General features: G+C 52.7%; 1 protein-coding gene across 1 annotated transcript; it reads right to left on the bottom strand.

Moving 5' to 3' along the window:
• Window positions 1–16,790: 16,790 nt before the first annotated feature.
• Window positions 16,791–20,748, bottom strand: SKIDA1 (SKI/DACH domain containing 1). Its single transcript, XM_010124448.2, has one exon. The coding sequence runs from the start codon at window positions 19,821–19,823 to the stop codon at window positions 17,313–17,315; it is 2,511 nt and encodes an 836-aa protein (XP_010122750.2). The 5' UTR covers window positions 19,824–20,748; the 3' UTR covers window positions 16,791–17,312.
• Window positions 20,749–23,168: the final 2,420 nt, after the last annotated feature.

The raw sequence follows: 23,168 nt of genomic DNA, 5'->3' as shown, positions 1-23,168 counted from the left end.
CACAGCATCAATCACGGACAGAGATCAGTTTCTTTAAAAGTTGAATTCCCTGCTGTTGGCCCTGCCAGTGTTTTAGTCACATGCATTCTGTTTACTTTGGGGAGGAAAATGTGTTTCATTCTGGCAGGGGGAACAAAATGCTTTGGATGAGGGCTCCTTTGTCAGGGGAAGACAGAATATTCTGATGCTGTAGATAAAAAGGGGAGATAAGGTACCTGATTTGCTGCTGCTGCTTTAATCGCGGTTATTACTGCTTATTGTGACACGGTCCGCTGAAGTCTGTGGGATCGTTGCTTTCTCATGGCACAGCTTGCCCCCCCTCAGGATTTTACAGCTTTCCCCTCAAACATTAGTTTCATCCATAAATTGTCATGTACTATTTTTAGTTCCCTTGTGCAGGAACCTCGAGGTGAAACCGCTTCCCTCCTCCAGCGTTTGTGTTTCTTGGTAAACTGCAGATTTTGGTCAAATTTTATAATCTTCCAGCTTTACCGTCCACGAAAGCCTACCAGCAAGGTCAATATAGAAATGTCAAATTTCAGGGATCTTCTCCGGCCGGGAGGAATCCCGCGCTAATTTCATTAGTTACTCCGCAGAAACTTAAAGGAGAGAACAAAAAAAAAAAAAATAAGGCGGAGATGCGCGGAGGACACGGCCCTTCCTTCCTCGCCGTGTTTCAGAGCTTCGCTGGGCTGTTTCGCCTCAAACAGCCGGCGGAACTGCTCCGCGCAGAGCCGAGCAGCGCCGCGCCAGCCGTCACCATTCAGTTCTGCTGCGCGGGGTGGGGGGAGGGGGCGCAGAAAACGGGTGTGATTTTGAGAACATTTCGCTGTAATCTCGGCCAGCTCGACGGAGGTTAGGAGCCTTCAATCCACCGTGAGGGCGCAGGCGCTGCGCGGCTCTGCGCAGCTCTGCGCGGTAGGGCCGCCACGACCGTACGAATCACCGCTTAAAAACACGAGAGGAAAACCTCTTTGTGCTTAATGGCCTGTGTGGAGTAGCTGTAATGCACATTTGTCTTCATTAGTTTCCAACATCCCCTCAAAAAAAGAAAAAAAAAAAATCTCCCGTCTAGAAACATGAGAAATTCGGCCCGGAATTCTCAGAGCAACGGTCGCGCCCTTGCTCAAGCGAGAGGCATGCCCGGCTCCCGTGTCTCCCCCCTCGGCTTCGTTTTTGAGGGCAAAAGAGGCGCAGATGCGGGTGCTGAGGTCGGCCGGTGCCCGCTCGCTCCGTGGCCGCGGAGCTGGCGCTGGGAACTGCGCGGCTCGGGCCCCCCCCCCGCCCCCGGGACAGGCCCCCTGCGCGGGACTCAGCGCCGGGGCTTCTCCGGGAGGACCTTCCGCGCTCTCACCGCGCTTTTTCACCGACCCCTGCAGCCAGGAGAAAATCGGGCAGATGCGGAGGGGAACGCGGAGGAGTGCGCAAGGCGGAGGGACGGGTCCTCACGGCCCTTCCCGGGCAGCTGCAAAATACCATGGAGGGGGAAAATTATCCCCCACCATTGTCGCCCTAGTCCTTTTATGTTGTTTTTTTTTTTTTTTTCCTCAATTAACTTTATTTAGTTTGCTCTGGGGACGGGTGGCGCAGGGCAGGCGAAGAATGTTCCGCGGCAATCGTTTGCCTGGGAACTCCCCGTCCCGCAGCCGCGGAGGCTCGACCCGCGGTCCCCGCGCTACCCCCGCTGCGCCTCCCCCGAAATGGAGCTGTCGCCGTGCCCGTGTGCGTGGGGGAAACACGGGGAGGCGGACGAGCATCTGCCCTAGCAGCCGGCCGGACCCCTCGTTAAAGCTGCTGCCCTGGGCTGGCAGGAGCTCTGCGCGCTCCCGCTCCGCGCAGTGCGGAGCGGCACGGAATCTCACGAAGCGGTGGGTACGGCTCGCCTCGCCGCCGGGGCAGGACCACTTGAAGAGGCGCCACTTCTTATTTCCCCTTTTTCCTCTTTTTTTTTTTTTTAATTTCACCCCCAACCCGAGGCCAGTGCGCGCAGGCGGGCGGGGAACCCGGTGCGGCCACCGGTGGGTCGGCGGCGGGGGCCGTCCGGGAACGAGCGGGGTGGTCCCCGCCATGAAGCGAAGCACGAAGCGCCGGGGGTCCTGGGGGCCAGGGGTCGGACCCCATTAACAGCCCCACGGGGGTCGGACCCTATTAACAGCCCCACGGCCGTTGGACGGGCCGGTTCGGCCCGGGCAGCCCCACCAGCACCTCCCGCGAGCGTGACCCCGCTGAAGCCGGCGGCGGGAGTTGCCCCCGCACCGCTGCCCCCGACTAATCCACCCGGCGTGGAAAATCACGGCCGTGGGAGCACTCCACGCTTCACTGACATGCACCGAAAACTCGCGATGACTCTCGGGAGAGCGCGGCTCGAGGACGGAGATGGAGGCGGCATCGACGGCATTTGAGGACGAGGTCGGCGGCAGTGCCGCAGCCGCCGGGATGCGGCCGGGCCGCCGCGGCTGCTCCTCGCCCGTTCCACCTTAAGAGCTCCTGCCCCTTTAAGGGGCGGTGCCGCCGCCGAGGCTCTTGCCTCGCCGCCGCCGTCCTGCAGGGGGCGCTGCCGGCCCGCGTTTGGCGCCGCTGGCGGCGGGCGCGGGGCGAGGCGAGGCCGCGGCCTCAAGGGCCCCTCCGGCCGCGGCCTCGCCTCCCCCGGCGCGCACCGCCGCGGCCCAGCGGGCGCCCCCCGCTGCTGCCTTTGTTCCCCTGGGGACCCTGCCTGCCCCCCCCCCCCCCGCCCGGAGGGGGCCCCTCCGCAGGTGCGGGGCCGGGGCCGCCTCCTGGTGGAGCGGAGCGTGCCCATCTGCTCCCCACCCCCGCTCCGGGCACGCTCCCGGGAGCGACGGGCGGGTTCTCCCCGCCGTGCCCCGGGATGGGCTGACGAGGGGGAGCGCCGCGGGTTTCCCTTCTTGCCGTTCCAGCCTTGATGCTGGCGGGGTCCACCCGCAAACAGCGAGGCTCGGGCGGGTGAGGGCTGCGGTGCTGCCGCCGCTGCTCTTCCCCTCCTCCGCAGACGGTGCCCAACGGGAGCGCGGGGAGAGGCCGGGTCGCTCCCCCACCCCTGCCCCGAGCTCGGCGCTGCACGTTACCGGTCGGCGAGCCTTTGTTCGAGCCCTCCGACCGGTAAAACCGCCTCCCCCTCCCCATTCGGAATGGTACCGGACTCATTTTTGCCTAAATAATTTAAAATAATCTCAATTTTAATGTGGCCTGACCCCTATTTTTCTGGAAAGTAGTGAGAATAGAGCAATCGGGGATGAAACCCAAGATGTCTCCGGATACAGACAGTATCTGGATGCACGGAGGCTTTGAGCCATCGGCAGCGTTGGTAAATGTCTAATTGCACGTTCAGATAATCACCGGCTTTGGTTTGCGCGTCTGTCTTTTAACCCGAAAGCGCTACATTTATTTGGCCGAGCTTGCCAGGCTCCTCCTGAGTTGTATTTCTGGTCGCCGAGTAAATAAACCCGTCCTTGCTTCTATTGTGCAAAGCAACGGCTCCCGAGCCCTCCCCGGCTCTGATAACGGATCGAAAATTTGGTAACACGGCCGCTTGATCGTGCAGCCGCACTTTTATTTCCTGAAAGGCAGGAGGGCACAGAATGTGCCTCCTTTTCTTTAAAAAAAAAAAAAACCACCAACAAACAAACAAACAAACAAACAAAAAACGTAAAACCAAAACCGCATCGGCCCTGCACTGGACTCAGGGTCCGTGTGTGGTGTCAGGACCCGCAGGCAGGTTTGGACATGGGCAAATCACCAAGGCCGCCGGTTCCCGGGGGTTTGCCCTCTTCTGTCACCCCCACTCTTCCTCCAATATTTTTGGCTCCTAATTTTGTGAGAAATGGACTTTGCTCAGAGCCAGCCGATCTCACAAACAGAACCCAGCGTCACCCTTCGCCGCTGCTTCTCTTCACTCCCCAGGCTGGCTCGGACACATCTTTCCTTACCCTTTTATTTTCCCTTCTATTTTTTTTTCCCCTCACGCTTACTTGTCCTTTTCCTCAGGATTTGGGATACAAAACGCCTCGCAAAGGAAAATGGAATAATATCTAATTAGTTATTCACATCTATCTGTCAAATATCCCTCTTATTAAGTTATTCCTGCGCCGCAAGCCTCCTCCCGTCTCAGCTCGGCGCAAGATCCGCAGGTCCCAGCAATATGCATTTCCTCGTGTTCAGGGTTCTGTCAGCAGCAAGATTTTTAGTTCGTAAAGTTAATTTTCTCCTCTTAAATGCTGCCTAAAATCTTAACGCTATTTCTTAGTCTATTTGGGAGCTTTGAGCAATTAAAGGAGCATAAAGGGGTAATTTCTTCCCTCTCTCTTTCTTTTTTTTTTCCTCAGAATTGGTATTTTCCCACTATAATTTAGAATGAAATAGGATTTTTAAAAGATCCACAGTTCTAATCTCGGTTGATGTTTTGGTGTATTCACGGTAATGAGTCCTATTCCCTTGGGTCATGAAGCCCCCAAATGTCAATCAACCAAACTGATTCAGAAATGCCATTGTTCGACTCCCACGTCACTCGCCTTCCTCTCATTTTACTTCACAATACCGGAGTTCTCTGATCACTCACTCGGAATATGGGCATTATCTGTGGAAAACGCACAAAGTGTCTTGATCTCCGGCTGGCAGATCCTGTCGGAGGGTTTCCGCCGTGTTTGTGCCTCCGTGCCCCGCACTCGGGCGCAGCTCGGGGGGACCCGGTGGATGTCCCGGGAGCGAACCGCGCCGTAAATCCGTCAGAAATTAATTTGTCTGGAGAGAAGTTACATTTCTATCTCCGCGACCCGCGCCGGCCCCGCCACGGGCTGCGGCCCCGCTCCGCAAAGACCCCGCCGGGGGGAGAGGAGGGGACTCCGTCCCACCCCCAGCGCTGTCGTGCCTTCCGCGGACACGCGTGGGAGCTCTGTGTGTGTCCCTCCCCATGTGAGCAGCACGGAGCTCGTGGGCATCGGGAGGGGGCTTCTGATGTCGCGTGTCCCCGCGGGAAACGATCCCGCATCACAAAGAGGGGTGAAGCACCCTTCCCCAGAGCAAGCGGTGGAAATGCTCCATTTCGGACGTTTCTCCCGTGGGGACCCACACACCCTACTTCCCGCTAGTCCCGGGGGTTTCCCCCGGCCGGCGGGGCTGAGGTCCTTTCTTTCAATCTCCAGAGGAGGGACCCCAGCTCCGCCCGGGAGCTGAGGGGTTTGGATTTTTGCGGGTCTCCCAGGGGTAGAAGCGAGGCGTCCCCGGGGCGGCGAGGGAGGATGAGGAGGGCGGCTAGCCCCGCAGCCAGCCCGCGGAGCCCTGCAGCCAGCCCGCGGAGGAGAATTAGTGCGATCCCTCGCCCAGCCCAAGCACCGGCTCGCCGCTGGTTGCGAGGCGTGAACGTCGCCTTCGGTTAAAATTAGTGGCATAAGCTCCCCAGCCCCCCAAGCTCAGCATTTAAAGTGCCTTTTGTCTCTTCATTTCACTTAAGCAAGGGTTTTGTTGCCGGTTGCCAAGTTCTATTAATGCAGAATTTAATCGAGAAGCGCTCTCCCCCGGTCCCAGCAAGACGGGAACAGCAGATTCTGAGGCCCGAGACGGTATCAAACAGATCCCTCGGTGGTTATTGCTAATGCCCTACAATTTAACGTCGTATTTAGAAAAAAAAAAAAGGAAAAAAAAAAAACAACAACAAGAACAACAACAAAAAAAAAATACTTAGGCGGCAGCAACTTTTGGCGCTCAAAAAAAAAAAGCTCCTTTTCTTTTTTTTTTTTTTTTTCCTTTTTCTCTCCAGCACGCAGCAATCACGGCCGACGCTGGAATACGAAACCGAAAAGGTTTTCTCTAAAGAGAAGGGCCTTAATTACTAGATTCCTTGTACAACTAATCCGAAGGCACACTTAAAAGGAAATTTAATAGCGGCAGTTTCCATTTCACGCATGTGTCCTCCCAACCCGCCTCGCCCCGCGCAGCGCCCGAGGACTTCCCGCTCCGTTTTGTTGGGGATCTGCTGTCTTTTCTCAACCTCCCCTTCTCCCTGCAGTGGGAAATAAATGGAAAGCCTTCCTCCGGATTAAACCCTTGGATTTTCCCCTTTGCTAACCAGTAAAGAGGAAAGAGAGGAAATGAAATTGTTATGGAGATTACAGTGTGTGTCACCGGCTCTGTGGCCGGTCCTCGGGTTTTGTCGCCGAACGGTTAAGTGCAAACTTGTATTTCCCTCCACAAGAATGGACAATTTTTCTCGCTTGTTTGCAGTTTTCCAAAGTTCTACACACAAATCAGTGAACCTTAAGAGATCCTTTCACTCTTTTATTGTGAATATTTGTCAGTGCTCGGGGGCAGTGATCGCAGTGACAGGTGAATCCAGGGGCCCAGCGATGCCATCCCAACTTCATAGGTTTGAGAATGTGAAAGGCTACCGGCCCTTTCCCTCGGGATGTGCCAGGCAACAGGTCCACGTTTTCTGGGCTCTCATTTCCCTTTCCCTTCAGCCGAGTGGGAGCGGAGCAAACCCAAGCTCCCCCCGGCCGTCGCCCGGCCAAGGCTCAGCCAGGGGCGAAAGGTGGGGACCACGAGAAGGAGGAGGAGGAGGAAGGAGGTCGCCCGAAGGGTGCGGGGAGATCCCAGCTCGGCAGCCCCGCACGACGCCCCTATCCCCAAGCGCCTGGGTGCGCTCCCGCGGGGCGCGGAAACGCCTGGCCCCTCCTCAGCCCCCTCTTTAATTTTCATTCTGCCTCTTAATTATTAATTAAAGCCGAGAAGGGCCGTGGCTGGAGGGAGGAAGGGAAGAGAGGGCTGGGAGGTGGCTGGGGCGCAGCTTTGAGTGCTGTTCCCCTGGCTACAGGGGGGGATTAACGGTGGGCCGGCCCGGTGCCCACCCCCACCACCCCCGCACAGGCACCGGGGCGCGCTCTCGCTGCCGGCCCGGGTCCCGCCGCCTGGATCGGTCCCTCTCGGTCGGTCCCGGCCCGTCCCAGGCTCCCGGCTGCGGGAAAACCCCGGTTCCCCCAGGCAGGCGCCCGGCGCGCAGCCCTGCCGGGGGGGATGCTGGGGAGGCTGCCCCTGTCCCGTGCACCGGAGCCCGGCTGGATATTTAATCCGGTTCCCTTCGGACAAAGACCCAGCTTTTTACCACGGAGAAACGGCATTGAGATGCGGCTAACCTTTAGGGTTATATCCCAGACCGGGACCCGAGAGCTTGAAAGGTGCTGGCCCGGCCCTTCTCTAAGCTGAACAAAAAGGATCGGGGGGGGGGGGGGGGGGAGGAACAAACAACCCACCACAAACAAACAAACAAAACCACACTTTCCCCCCCCCCCTTCCCAACAAAGAATTCCTAATCATTTCATCTTGGGGGTGAATTTTTATTCCCGTGTCCACTCAGGGTATTGAAATCGATCGCTGCAATATTTAATATATTACTATCTTAGAGTCTTCTCTCTGTAAGGCTGGGTTTATTTCTTGTTTGCCTGCATCCCCTCCTATAATAGCTCGTTCTGTACATTTGTCTGCAGTGTAAAATAACGATAGTCCTCATTAAGCATACAGTCATTAAAGGCTGCGGTCAGTTTTCTAATTATGTGAAAAATCAAACGCCGGGTAAATAAAGGTATATTAACAGAATAAACTCCCAATAAATTCACAGGCACTCGATCAACAAACTCAGCAAATATCGAGGGTATAACTACAACATTGGAACTAACTATTTTTTAATTACGTGAGGTTTATATAATGTACCGTTCTTTTTTTTTTTTTTTGTTTAACTTTCCTATAGTGACCTGTCCCATAACCTTGTAATCCACTGTGGGATATTTCTTTCTGGCCTCTTTCCTTTTGTTATGCCCCCACAGGTTTCCAGCTTAGATGCCTTTTTTTTTTTCCCCCCCTCTCTCTTGGTAAATGTGTGTTTAAAAAAAATATTTGATCTGTTTGACTTAGAGACGTGCACAGACATCTGTGGATTGGGTAAGGCTTCGGGTTTCTACGTGATTTCACGATCTTCCTAAAGTAACACCTGAAAATTACAAATATTAGTCCTTCGACGTCGGGGAAAATTGCTGCATTCGCAGCTTTTGCAAATGTCGACGACTCCTGCGTATGAGTTTGATTTTTTTTTTGTTAATGTACATAAATATCTAGTTTTATTATATATTTGGGAGCAGATCCTCGATTCTAGAAAATGCCCCAGCGCACCTGAGTTTTCGCCACCCGTCTTGCTACGGCTGGAGGTGGCTGGACATCCCTCGGGAAAACCGGGGACCAAACCCGAGAGCTCTGCGGCACCTCACTGGGAAGTGAGGCAGAGAGCGGGCTGGGTAGCTTGGCTTTTCCCCCTTCCCCGGCAGCTAGCGAGGCTCCTGGAAAACGTTGTCATCCCAGCTGGAGTCAGGGGGAACCAGGCTCCAGCCGTTTCTCGGAGACCAGCTCTCCTCGCCGGGGAGAAGCCTGTTGTTTTGGTCTGGTTTCGTGTGTTTGTGTGTTGTTGTGTCATTTTTTTTTTCCCCCCAAGGTACTGGTGAGCCAAGACGTTGCAAAATAAAGATAAAAGAGGAGCCAGGGCGCTGCTTGCTGCTTCTTCGTACTGGTCAGCAGAGCCAGGGCGAGTCCTGCGAGTGCCCACACGCAACTTCTAAGCACCTTTGCGGGCAGAGCCAGTCAATCTTCGGTAGAAAAAAATCCCTTTTTCTTTCAGCACACGAGCATTTATCTGCAGGAACCTCGGGCTGGTAGAGATGCAGAAATGTTAATCGCTATCATGTCTATGCAAAGCTATTAACGCTATTGATTCTTAACTTTCTCAGTGAAGACAAATTTGCCATATGTCGATGTGTAAACACTTTGGAATAAAATTAAAACCAGCTCGGTGGAATTGTCGCTGTGCTTGAGTCTAATACAAATTATCAGATGTTTATGGCGTTCGTCTTCCTAAAAGACCAGACGCCATCGGCGTTGCTACACCGAACACAAGCAGTCAGTGTTGGCGGCTTAGATTTCCAGGTTTTGGGAAGCCGCAAGCCCATGGGCGTTTGGGACTCTGAGCCGCTGAATTCTCAGATACCCTCCGGAGCCTTTTCCTAAACCCGGTGGTATCCGTCGTCCCGTGGAAAACGGGGTGGGGGGGAGCAGGCGCAGCACCGCGGGGGCTGGGGCCGGGATGCGCGGCGGGGTTTTCCCGGGAAGCCTCGCCGCGCCTGGGCGCTGGGGTTTGCGGGGAGGGAAAGGCCTCGGGAAAAGGCAAAACTCTTTTAAGTCCGCAGATGAGGAATCGCTGCCGGGTATCCTCTTTTTTTTTTTTTTTCTCACGAGCAATGTAAACACGGAGAAGGAATCCCAACTTCCAGGTGTGTTTTTAAAAAGTTCACCCCCCTCTTTTCAAGCCTCTTTAAGAAACTCGATTTTCCGGGACGGAACAAATACCGCCAAGTGCTCTGCGTGGAGGACAAGAGAGATCAGCGATTATCTGGAGAGCCTTTCTGTTTATCGGCCTCTACGCAGTTCGATAGGGAAATACAAATGCTCGCGGACTTGATGAATGGCAGGGCTTGTGTAGAATTAATACATTTTACAGGCTCCTTTACGGGAGAAGGATACAGAAATAATAATGAAATTAATGAGATTTTACTAGCAAAATTTGTAAACCCCAGGTAACCGTTTATAAACTTCCCCTAAAATGTGAGAGAGACCGCGAGATCACAGCCGGGGAGATCTGACATTATTTTATAGCGCGTATTAAACGCCGTTCTCTCTTTTCTTCTCCCACATCATTTAGCATGAACATCTTTTTCCCTCCGGCGAACTTAGCCAGATTTTGACGGGGACGATTATGTCATAGCGAGAAACAACCCGAAAATCCTTCTGGTTATAACGTGCTACTTCAAACATCCCAGCAGACACAGTAAAGTTTTTCAAATGGTCTGGAAAACTGTACACGGAATAGCACGTTATCGCGATTTACCCTTATGCAAACTGTCATGTCCACGTAAATGGCAATTATCATTTCCAAAAGCGAGTGATCCCCTTATTTTCTTCTTCTTTTTTTTTTTTTTTTTTTTTTTTCCCTATGCAGTTTCTGGGTTTGCTATTGTCTCGGGCAGTTTACCTCCGAATCCCGGGAACACAAAAGCATCGCGGGTAAATATAAAACATCTGTTCGCACAGGTTATGTGGCAGTTTTAACACTCGCGGCCCGGTTCACACGCATCTTCCACAAAACGCACAAAGACTCTGGAAATGCCGGCAAACGCGCTGCTGGGGCGGGAGGTGGGGGTGCGGGGGGTTTGCTCGGGGAGCTAAAAACGAGGGGCAGGGGTGGGTGTTTCCCGGGCCCCGGCCGGCTCGCTATCAGCACGGCTTTTCCAAGGCTCTGTTTGTTTGTTAGTTTATTTATTTTGCCCGGGAAGGTAGAGAAAGGGGAATGACAGGATGAAATATAATACAAAGATGTGAAGTGACCCGAGCGGCAGCTGAAGGCGAGGGTTTAGGCAGGACGTGTTTCCCAGCTAAACTCTCTGCTGCTCTTTGGGGAAAACCAAAGGCAGGTTGATGGAAACATCCTGTTTTGAGGGAAATGGACTGCACAGCCCTATCTGCCTGCTCCGACGCTGCTAATCGGCCGGGAAAAGCACGGCGAGCGCAAGTCCCGGGGAAGAGGGAGCCGTGCATCCGACACGTTTGCAATTCCATCCCGGTCCCGAAAGGCGGTTTGGAAAACCGCCGCGCTGCGAGGAGGCAGGGCCGGGGCTGCGGCGGCCCCTCCGCGGCTGGGCCCCGCCGGGAGACCCGCGGCCTCCGCTGCCCGCGGAAGGGGCGAGCGGCGGCGGGGACGTCAACAGATGTGGGCTGTGCAAAAATCCGTGGAACAAGTGCTTTAAACCCGGGGGGATTTCTCCTAATAGCGAAATCAGAGGGGGAGAGATTTCAGGAAAGAGAATAGCCCAATATAAGTTTCTAGAGTGGAATTTACATTTCATCGCGATTTGTGTTTTATAATACGCAGGCACGTGCACGCGGGAAGCGTTTCGGGGAAACGGCCTCTGCGTCCCAGCGGCGGGGGAGTCCCCGCGCCCCGGTCCCTCTGACTGGCGTCCCCCAACTCCCACCCCACCCCCCGCGGCTGGAGGGTCCGTGGGGGGAGTTTCGGGAAGTTCATCGCGGCTCCCCTACCCACCCCTCCGGGACAGGGGGAGCAGGGGCTGGAGGTGCTGTTGGCTCCTGTTTATTTGTCCAAGGGGGGCAGCGGCGAGGGAGCCTGGGGGCCGCGCTGGAACTCGGCGCTGCCGGAGCGCCCGCCGCAATCCCTCGCCGGGCAGCCGTGCCCCTCGGCAGGGCAGGGGCTCCCGGGGCCGCCGGCCGGGGCTTTGCGGGGCAATGCGGCCGCTAACAAAGGCGGGGAGGGGGCTTTCCACGTGTGCGCTGCCACGGCGGGGCTGGCGGCATCGGCCCTGCGGCGGGCGACCGGGCCGCAGCCGCCCCGCGCCCCTGCTTCCCGTGCTGCCGGGCCGGGAGAGGCGGGGGGGGTCACCCCCGTGCCGGAGTCCCGGTGTTCCCCAGCTCCGAAGGGACGAAGGTGCTGCCGCGCTCGGCGCTGGGGCTGGCTGCGGGGCGTCCATCTTAGCACGGCCGCCGCAGGCCCCGGCCCCCGCGCTGCCCCGCTGCCCTGCCCGGCCCGGCCCGGCCCCGCCACGCACCCCGGCACCGCCGCCCAAAGGTCAGCGCGGCTGGTGCCGGCTTTTCGCTACGGGCCACATTAGCGGAGCGGCCATTTACTGCCCCTGGATTGCACCGGAGACCGGGTTAGCCCATAAAGCCATTCACACTCAACAATGGGGATTTTCTCAACAATTAACAAGAAACAACATAATAAAGCCATTTACAAAGCCCTCGCTATTTACTATAAATTAGCCACTCTTTAAGAGACCAGTGCGTAATTTCACACGCTTTACAGCCCCGACTGCATTTTAGACGCAAGAGCAAACAGCCCTGTTGCACTTTCCGTGCTGACCCTGCTCCTCGTCCCCTCCCCGGGCCAGCTCCGCGGGGGCGGAGGGCATACGGCCACCCTCGAGCCCCTGGGCTTCCCTCGGAGACCCCAGGCCTCCTCCGGAGTGCTGAGGCCTCCCCTGGAGCCCCGAGCCCTCTCCCGGCGCCGGTCCCCGCCGGCAGCTCCCCGGCCGCCTCCCCACCGAGGCCAGGGGCCGCCCGCGCCGGCCCCTCGCCCGGCAGCTGCCCCGAGGGCCCTGCGGAACTACCGCGGGTTTCCTCCCATGGCTTTTGCCCCGGCCGCGGCCCCCCGTGCGCGAAGAAGGCAGGACGGGAGGCGGCGGGGCCGGGGCCGCACCGCACCACAGGAGAGCCCGGGAAGATGGACGCCCCGGCGGAGGAGCCGGAGGGGGAAGCGGGGTGAGAGCCGCGGCCCCCCCGAGAGGCAGCTTTGAAGTGCGGGAGCTCCCGGGAGCCCCGCAGGCTGCCGCGCCGGCCCCGCCTGGCCTCGGGGAGCCGCTGCGGGAGCGGAGTAGCCGGGCCAGGGTGCCAGGGGGAGGCTGTGTGGCGCCGGGCAAGATGGCGGCCCGAGGCGCGCTGTCCCCCGGGCCCGCAGCACAGGGGCCGCCCCGCCGCCGAGCTGGGCCGCTGCGCCCCGGCCCCACTCCCTTCATTTTTTAAATCTCCCTCTCCTCTTCTTTTTTTTTTTTTTTAATTTTTTTTTTTTTTATTTTCCCAGCGGTGGCTGGTGAGGCAGCGAAGCGGCGGCCAGCGGAGGCAGAGCGCCGCGCAGAGCAGGGCCGGGCCGGCGGCGGGGCTCCCGCCGGCCTCCCCCCCTGTTTACAAACACAGCTGTTGCCGTATATTTGCAATGCTAAAGATAAAGCCACCAGCAGCGAGGAGCAAACGAGAGATGGTGCGGGAGAGGGGTCCTCGGCATCTGGAAAGGACAGGGCGCCTTGTTTTTGAAACTGTCAATTCTCGCAACCCCTATTGTGAGCGCTTCATGCAAAACATCTCGGGCCTTTTAAAGCAGGGGCTTGTGAGGCCGCCTCGGAGTGAAAGGGAGAGGGGGAGAGAGAGGGGCCTAGGGCACGGCAAATAATTATATCAGAGCGGTGAAAAAAATCCAACGTGGAAGGCCTAAAACCGGTTTGCTGTCCCTGCCTGAAAAGCTCTCGGGCAGGCCGCAGCCCTCACTGGCGAGCCCCGGCTGCCCCAAAGCCCATGCCTGGGCCGGGGCCTGTTAGACCACGCTTTATTTAAGCGCCATTGTGGGCCGAATACCAGGGAAATGGGTGATGTCTGCAAGCATGACTTTGGCAAGGTAGATCCCAGTGCCTCCCTCCTCATTTTGCTAGCCCGTGCTTTTCATTTTCAGGCACTCACCCTTCTTTTGTACTCCCAAGCTGACCGAACTGATCCCAGGATGAGCCATTACATATTCTTTCCAGCAATCCTCTTAACCATAAAAACCACAATTAACAGTGTTATCCGTGTTTCACGTTCTCTAACATACTGCATATGTAGACTATTTTCCTGCAGATTACCGCCGTGTGTCAAAAATGCCACTTTTTTACCCCTCTCTGTCTCAACCACTTGCACGTGCGAACAGTGACAAACAAAAACATGATAGCATTGCTCTCATTTCTGCAGAAACTTTAATTTATTGGCAACTAAATCTGTTAGAGGAAAAAGGATCAGAGACCATGTAAAAAAAACACCAAGTGAATTGATTGAACAGGAAACTTCGTACAACAGCTACCACTATTTTGCATTATTGCTCGTAGTGGCGTTTTAAATAAACAACCAGTAAAGAGATTATCCCACTGTAGTCAAGTAAGTGGAGGTTATAGAGCAATCACTTCTTAAAGTAAATTGTTGTAAACGGCAAGTAACATCTTTTAAGGCAATATACCTCGTTGCTGAAGGCATTACACATGTTCCCTTTTTAATGCTCTAGAGAATTAAACACAGTCCAAAACTTTCTTTTGTCTTCCATCTGGCAGGAGACATCTTCCCGATAAATTTACTGATGTGGCAAATACCTATGGAGTATAGTCCATAAAGTACATGCGTTTCCCTTAGTTGTTTTTTTCCTCTAGAAAATTGTGTTGATTTTTGTGTACACCAGGAATTGGGAAATGGTGGCGATTCATTACTAATACATTTTAAGTTTTATCTCCTGTAAACATTGCAACAAAATGGTAACCTGGCTCACTATAAAAACCTTTGCTTTTCCTCAATTTATAGAACTTACCTTTCTGGGAGAAAATGGGTTATTTATATGTAACTCTATGACATGACTTTATATTATTAAGGCTGAAATGATAATGAACTTTGCTCGCAATAACAATTATGTTGCCGTCAGAAACAGTTACCAAACTACCAGAATTTGAAATAATACTTTTTTTTTTTCTTTTTTTTTTCCCCAGTGAGTTATTGTACCTGGCTAATTTCTCCAACGGCAGTAAAACCACGAACGTCCTTGTTAGTGGCTTGCACTAAACTGAGGTGTACACGTGTGAAAATTATTTGGCTGTTTAACTCCTTGCCTTGTGATGCTGCCTGCACGGAGGAGGCCCCAGTGGAACAGCCAGCTGGGGGTACCCGGGGGGGCCTCCACTCCCTGCCCCACTCCTGGGCCCTGGCAGGGCTGGGCGCCGTATTTCACATCCTCAACTCTGCAGAGCCTATTTGGTATAAATTTATGCTTATTCCTTCCCCTCCCCCCCACTCCCAGGATTACTTGGGGAACCTGAAAAGGCACCTCTGTAATTTACAATTCCTGGCCCAATCAGCATATCTCTAATTGGAAGTAAACAGGGTCAGGGGACGGAGTTACTTTGAAAGCAACGCGTTGTTTAATTGACAAGGCGAAATTTTAAGTTTCAAGTTTGCATATTGCACCTTTGTAGCTTTTGGGTTTTGCTCTATTTTTTTTTTCTTTTTCTTTTTTTTTTTTTTTTTGGTCAAGGAAGACCTTTGTCAAGCAGACACAGCTTTCTAACAGAGCGAGGGGCTTTCCTGAGCAGTATATATTGTATGTATTTACAGTTCTCTGGGAATAAGGCTGTAATCTGGGCAGCTCTAAACATACGAATGTAAACATTCATCTCGGAACAACTTCAGTAAGCAGATTTTTCACGACCATCGTAATTTCAGCAGAGCGGTTCAGTATGCAATGCACCTTTTTGCAACTGGCAGTTTAAAGTGATGTGTGTGCGCGTGCATGCAAGGGGGAAGGGTAACTCTGCCGAAAGGCAATTGTTTACTCTTTCTAAATATATTTGGCTGCAGGTATTCTTAGACCAGGCCTTTTACAATGAAAGGAAAACTACGGTGTGGATATAGTAAACAGCTGAAATCAGTCAGTGACTGCTTGGAATATTTAGAGACACGAGGGGTTGGGAGAGGGCATCACAAAAGGCAGGAATTAAAAAATTGAAACCCAAGCAGTGGATTGCCATCAGAAATGTTGACTTTGAGTCACACAGTAAACATTACATTGTTGCTTTGTTTTCTTTCTTTCTTTTTTTTTTTTTTTGTTGATTTACAATAAATTATTCTCCCGGGATTGATCGATGAGTGGAATCCTTAAAATTTAATTTGGGAATGATCTAGTATAAATAAAATGCTAATCCAAATAAAGAAAACCAGCAATTATTCATCCTAAACTCTGCTGATTCAGCAACTCAATTATAACTGCCTTTCTCAAGCTGCAAACTTTTCAGGCTGTTTGCAGAGTTGCTGTACCCGTCCTCCCCCCTCGAGAGAGGCCTTCCCCCGTCCTCAGCTCGGCCTCCACCTCAGCCTCCAGCTTTTCTCTCTCTCTTTTTTTTTTTTTCCCCTTCCCTTTCTTTTCGAGGGGTTGGGGGGGAGGGAGCGAAACAGTTAACCTCTTGAAGCGTATTTCCTCCAAATAAAAACAGTGAATTTACAAACGGAGAGGAAACCACGGATAACTCTGCAATAATTCAAAGTGTATGGAATCAGGATTTTTTTTTTAAACAGTGTTTTTAATTGAAAATAAAGCTAAAGCATGCTTTTCAACAGTGCAAATTTCCATAATTTTGATTTACTGCTTCCATCATCACAATATATTATACCAGCATGTCTTACCGAGGGCTAGACTCTAGAAGTCTGCCTGTTCGACTATTTTGATATTAAGTGCAAATATAGATAATTGCCTCTGATTGTCACGTGCAGTAGAAATGTTTCTGCTACATAGAGAGGATGGCATGGCAAGGAAAAAAAAAAAAAAAGCAAAAACAACAAACCCACGACAACAAATTCCAAGAGATGAGGATAGAACCGGGAAGTGTAACACGGTTGAAACGCCTGAGTTTTGGTGCCAAAAAGCTATGAATAACATGGTCTTCTCATTTTGTGTATTCCTTCCACTTACGGCCTCTCGTTTCACTTTCTGTGTTGTATTTACTGCTTTGCTGTTTCCTCCAGCCAGCGTGAGGGGCTGGACCATAAATTGTGCTGCTAGCCGGGCAAATATTTTAGTTGCTTTGCAAGTTTGCAAGGGGCATGTTCAGACCACAACTTAAGGATGACATTAGTGGGTAACAGTAACCTTATTTAAGACCTCTGGGTGAAACAAAAAGGCTTCCCAATTGCAAAGAGTGGCTGTACAAGTAAAAAGACACCCTTTTACCAAAAATAGAATTCCACATTTATTTACTGGTTTCAGACGAGGCAGCTTTTCCCAGCGCTGGGGTCGCAGGCAGGCCCCAGCCTTTCCAAACCAGAGGAAAAAGAGTAAGTGCAACTGCTCTTCAAAAAAGACACCCCTGCACCCGAAAACAAAGCTCCCGAAAAGTAGGCTGCTGCCACATTGAATTATAGTGAACCCTTACTGTGCAACCATGTAACTTAACAAACTTTAACTGAATTAACAGTTAGACTTCCATTTTCGAAATCTAGTGCATAAATTTAATGGCTCATTCTAATATTTATTATTCAACCTTTTGACATTTATTTGCAGCAGTTGAATTGAGGTACTGGTGCATTATTAGCATTTAAACAGTAAAGTGTTCCAGCTCTACCATAATAACTGAGTTTAACTTGAGTCTTTAGCCTGAAGTACTCTGTGGAATGTAACAAAAAAAAATAAACCAAATGCAACAGAACAAAAAAATAATTAAAAACAACAAAACAAACCAGAAAACCACTGTTGTAACGGTAAAGAAAATAGTAATCCGGTTTCTGTCTTCACAATGTGATAAAAACAGGATTCCAAAAGTGTGTATAGCATTAATGGGCTTGTACAAACCATCCTGCAGAGTTTAAAAAACATAAGAAAGTTAAAGGTGGTTCAAGAAAATATTTTCCAAACTATTTTATTAATTAAATTTCCTGAATTTGTGGCTAGGTGGAAGAGGTATTGCAGAACCGCCCAGCTGCCATTTCCATACAGGATGGGCCTTGTGAGGTGGTTGGGAATCCTTAGTGGTGTTTAAGGAATAAGCTGGCAACAAATCCCCATCATTGCCAATAATTAGTGATGGTGGACAGGGAAAATTTGCCATGAAATTAAATGGCCTTTTCACTGCTGATGCTACATTGCTGGCTACCCTTTTGCGTCTATTGTTAACTGTAAAATCATCCAGTGTTCCTTCATGTGTCTCGATTTTACCTGTAGGACGTGGGCTTCGAGCTGATTTCAAATTTGGTTTGACTGGAGGAGTCTGCAGTACAGGTCGCTTTCCCAAAACCAATGTCCTGTAATTTTTCCTCACCCTTGCTCCAAATTTATACTCCCCATCCTCAGGTTTTGGAGTACCTAAAGTGCATGAGAGGACCTGACTCTGAGTCAGCGGGTTTAAGGAAGTGGTTTCTTTCTCAGTGCATGCAGAATCTTCCTTGGCTGTTAATAAAGCGTCCTGGTTATTACTCTCAGTCACACCGTAATACTCATCCTTAGTATCATTGCACTCACACTTTAGCTTATGTGTTGTAAGGTCAGGCTCATACTCGTCGTTCGCACTGCTGTCCTCTATTTTTATTTTAATGCTGTGCAGGAATGGCAATGCCTTACTGCCTGTATCAGTGCACTGGAGCTCAGCTGCTGCTGCTGCTGCTGCTGCTGCTGCTGCTGCCCCTGGAGAAGCAGCATCCTCCTCTGGATCAGTTTGTAAAGAGGGCAAATCCGTGGCAAATTCAGTACAATGAGGGATTTTGGAATCTTTCTCTGAATTTGCTGCCGCTGATGAAGAATCATTATTTAAGAACCTAGCAGCTATTGTGTTGTTATCTGCACGGTGTGTAGTAGTTGCTTGAAGGCATTTCCTTGCCTCTCTGAGTATTCTTTGTTGTGGAAATGCATTGTTTGTCTTTGGGCTAGGTGAAGAGGCCCCCTTTGCAACACAGTTAATTGTTAGGTCAGTACTCTTGGCATTATTGGAAAATTCAGAGTGTGGGAATGTGATCTCGGATACCCTATCATCTCTTATCTCGGCGAAGCAGCTCCCCAGGCCGCCGGAGCAGCGCAGGGCCGGGGCGGCGGGGGCCCAGCCGGGGCGGCCCCACTCCTCCGGCAGCTCCGGTTTGACTCCGCCGGCAGCGCCGCGGAGAGCGGGCAGCCCGCCGGGCTCGGCCGGGGCCGCGGCCGGGAGCCGGGGGGCGGCGGCGGCCGCCAGATGGTACAAGAAGTTGGCGTGGACCACGCCGGGCGGGCTGCAGAAGCTGGTGCGCCTGAAGCGGATGCTCTGCACCGAGACCTGGCTGGAGACCGAGCTGGAGTCGGAGTCCGAGGTGCTGTCCTCCTCCTCCTCCTCCTCCTCTTCCTCCTCCTCTTCCTCCTCCTCCTCCGAGCTGCCCTCGCTGGAGTCCGAGGCGCCGCTGCCCTCCTCCTCCTCCTCGTCCTCCTCCTCCTCCTCGTCCTCCTCCTCCGAGCTGCCCTCGCTGGAGCTGGAGAGGCTGGAGCCGCAGTCCGAGTCGTGGGCGGCGCGGCCGGAGCAGCAGCTGGACTCCGAGTCGCTGCTGCCGCTCTCGGGGAAGGCAGGCGGCGGCGGCCCGAAGCCGCGGGGCAGGGGCAGCGGCAGCCGCGGGGCGCCGCGGGGCCGGCAGGGCCTCGGCGCGGACAGCGGCCGGCGGGCGCCGCCGGAGGGGCCCAGAGCGGCGGCAGCTGCGACGGCGGCGGCCCCGTGGCGGCGGCGGCGGCGGCAGCGGGCGGGCAGGGGCGGGGGCCCGGTGGCCGGGAGCCGTAGTCGCGGCGCGGCGGCGGGCGGGCGGCGGGCGCGGAGGGGCGCGCAGCCGCCCGCCGCCGTTTCATAGTTTACGGGGGGTTTGCGAGGCGCCCGAGCGATTTCTGGGTAGCTGTGGCCAGTGTATTTACTAAAAATGTGAGGTAGATGAGAGGCCGGTAGCAAGGCTGCGTCCCCCGGGCGCAAGGCTTTCCTTCGGACGGGCAGCAGGGGCCGGGGAGGGTCCTCCAGGCCCAGCCAAAGTTTGTTCTCCTTCCAGAAGCCAGAGAAGGGGTCGGCGGGCGCCAGCTCCGGCCGCAGCTCGGCGGTTGACAGCGCCCGGCTTATTTTCCTCCGCTTCGTCTTCAGGACCCGTTCGGTTTTGCAGGATGTGTAGAGGGCTTCCACGTCCTCTCTGGAGATCAGGGTGCATTTGGCGGCGTGGAAAGCGATGGAGTTGATGGCTTTGAGTTTCCTCAACTCCTCCAGGTCGCAGTGATGCTTTTTAACTTTTAAATGATCCATTCGCTTGTGCACGGTAGTTCGCGGGATGTTTTTGAGCAGGTCTGTAAAAACCTGGGAGAGTGCAAACATTTGCTTTCCTTTAATGATGAGGTAGCCGAGCCTCACGCCATCCACCTCTTCAAAACCCGACTTCAGGTCTCCCATTTCGTGAATTAAATTATTCCCAGCATTTGCAGAGAGAGAGAGAGAGATGATGAAAAAAAAAAAAAAGAAAAAAAAAAAAAGAAAAAGCCACACACACACAATCCTCAGCCAGATGCTGTATTTGTCTCAAGGCATCCTGCTAATAAAATATAACAAAGGCTGTTATTCCTGGTGAATGAAGTGCCAAACTTTAGACAAAATTTAAAAAATAAGTTAAAAAAATACCGTGAGGCTACAATCGACATATAATCTTAAAAATCAGGTTTGCCAAAGTGTTTCTCTAAGTTGCTGCTGAAGATCAGTACCTGTTCCCTTTCATTCCCTGCTTTTCCATTGGAAACTATGATAATGGAATGTGAAGGGAGGAAGAGAAAAGAAATGCAGCTGCTATTCCCGCCGCTGCTTTAGCTACAAATAAAATGACAGAGTGAAGTGAGCTCGTCCGGAGACACCTTCATCAATTAATTCCCCTAAAGCCAACGCTGATTGGACACTCCTGACAGGTGATGCAATAAAAATTGATATTCCACCCCTTCCCCCAAAAAATCTCCCACTAATTAGCATACCCTTATACTGCCACCTCCCCTCCCAAAGTAAATAATACAGTTAGTATATAAATCTTTCTATTAAACAATCCGAGCTCAAACACACTCAGACCTCTCAGACTTCCTCGTCGCTAGCTTCCGAGGAAGGATTTGCACGCTTCCCCCTCCCTCATCGTTTCCTATATTTTTTAGCCTATTTCGGCCAAACGTTGCTCTTTTGTGCATGCCGTGAATTTGGAGGACGTGAGTCTGATCGTAGCGATGGAAAATCCTTCGGTAACGCAGCCGCTTTAAACCAGCGTTTGATTCTGCATTGTGTGGAAAATGAAGCTTAGCGAAAACGTGCAGAACAGCCTGGTATTTCCCTTTCTGAGGTTCCGAAGTTAAATGCTCGGTTGTTAACGAGAGGGAATACTTACATTTTCGAGTTTCTCTTGATTTTCCTCTTCTGCTTAATTAGCTTTTTACAGCCGGGGACTAAGGTTATTTTGCTGTCTGAGTATCACCGGTTCCCGCACCGTGATACTGTAACACTTTTAACCGAAATTCTGCCTCTAATATTGCGGGAGGGGGGGCGGAGGACGTGGGCTCACGTCAGACCCATAACAAAGCATAGATAAGCCAGAAATGTATACACTTTTCACAATTAACCGGGCTGGATGACGAGCTGGAATGTCCTATAGTCCCAGAGCCCCCGTCAGGATTCCTGCCTGCTGATTGCTTCCAGCAGAGAAAGGAGAATGTAAAATATCCAAGGTGCTTCCAAGAGCCTTTACGTAATAACAAAAAAGTGCTGGCACACACAATGTACGATATTGCAACGGGCTAGGATGCTTCTGGCTCGCAGTTCGCATATTCAGCTCGGAGTAGCCCTGCCGCAGCTTTTTGATGTTCCATTTATAGCAGCCCCTTAAAATCAATTCGAAGAAGCAGCATGAAGGTTTAACCTCTTCTTAGGAACGTTAAATTATTGGAGTGTCAGGAGCGAGGATTTCGCAAATGTTGCGAGAGCTGCGTGCCTCTCCCTTGTCACGTTAAAGTGATGCTTGCGGTTTGCACGTTAGGCGCTGGGAAAAAAAAAAAAAATCACCAATCTCTGCCGTGCATCCAGTGTTCCGCTGGATACAAACACCAGCACTTGTATGTATCACTGCCCATCCAGAATTAGACATATCCGTGAGATGAATGAGACATCTCGTGTTTCTGGTATTTGGCAAAAAAATCGACGGAGGAAAAAACAAACAAACAAAAAAATCTTCAGTCCCAAACGTCAATATCCGCTCCGCGTATTGGCAATATGGTGCGTGGAGTTCGTGTTACCCCGTCAGGTAGAGCTAAAAGCAAGCGCATAATCACTCTGTACAAACGCAGCCCTGCATGCCAAGGCGAAATGCAGGCGAGCCCCCGATTTCGCAGGAATTCTAGAGAGAAGTGGGAATTTGGCGAAGTGCATCCGGGAATGGAGGAAGTCTATTCAAAGGAGCCTCTAACTCGGAGGGCTGAGATTTGAAAAAAAGTCAGCCCCGGACTACTGTTGCTCTCCGCGCAGATGTAATCGCCGCTGTTCAACTTAATCCGTGTCTGCGGCCACCGCGGTGCCCGGTCCTTTCCGGGGAGACGCAGGGAAACCCAGGAAGGGGGGTTGCCATCCGAGAAAGCAGAGCGGAGGCAAATTACTTTTTTGTTTGTTTGTTTGTTTGCTTTGCCCCTCGAATTAGAAAAGGCCCATCGAGCGGATCTCGTGATATTTCAGCCTTTAAACGTAACCGGGAGGCAGCGGTGAACAATGCCTCGGCGGGGCCGAGACCGTCGGCGGAGTTCGCCTCCCCTCGCCTCGCATCTGGATCCCCCCAGCCTCGCCTTCCTCTGCCTCCCTCGCCCGAGAGGCACCCTGCTATCCGCCGAGCCCGAGAGCAAAGTTTCGAGGGAAAACAGCTGCTGGCGCTAGAAAGAAATCATCGCCGTCTTTCTAGAGCTAGAGACAATAAGGTCGTTTAAAAATTCCTCCTGATGTACTTATACGCTGCCAACACCCCCACCCCCTCCCCACTGCTCTCCTCCCCCTGCTTTAAGGTTAAGGCTATGGAGTCAACAGCAAAGGAACAGTAAACTCCGAGAAAGCTCCTCGGAAGACGTTACCAAAAAAAAAAAACAAAAAAACCAAAAACCAAAACAAACAAAAAAGAACCCCCACAACCCAATGGGTTGCAAAGTCCCTTTATCTGCCAGGTAGTTCCGCTGGGTTGGATTCCCGTGTAAATCCACGCGTGCACTCGCATGCGGGGAGCCACGGGCGCCCGCACCCCCGTGCTGCCGGTGACAGCCTGGCAGCGGGATTCGGCAACTATTTCAAAAATGCATGCTTTTGGGCGGTTTAATTCCGGCGCTACCGAAGGTTTAAAAGTCGTGGCGGCTCTTGGGCAGAGCCCCGCTCGCCCAAAGGTGCGCCCATGAGCGCTGGGGTCGAGGCAGAGCCAAATGTCGACGGGGAGAAGCCCACCGGGGGTCTCGGGAAATGTCAGACGCCCAACATACACCTCCCCACCCTGTACTTACACACACTTTCTCTGCATATCTTTCTCCGCATCTCACACGGAGACCTCTGTTTCTCTACTTCTCCATCTTTTTTTGTTGTTGTTGTTGTTGTTGTTTTGGTGTTTTTTTTTTTTTTTTTTTTTTTCCCTGTGTGTGTGTGCTTTCCCTTGGCCATCAGCACACGTTGTGCATCCGGGGTCGTCTTCAAGCAGGCTGGGGGGAGATCCTGATAAAGAGCCGGCAGAGGCCCTTGCACACGCACACG

Source organism: Chlamydotis macqueenii, chromosome 2, assembly GCF_036417535.1.
Source record: "Chlamydotis macqueenii isolate bChlMac1 chromosome 2, bChlMac1.mat, whole genome shotgun sequence".
Taxonomy (NCBI): Eukaryota; Metazoa; Chordata; class Aves; order Otidiformes; family Otididae; genus Chlamydotis; species Chlamydotis macqueenii.
The sequence above is the reverse complement of the archived record's forward strand: the minus strand, read 5'-3'. Positions and strand labels throughout refer to the sequence as shown.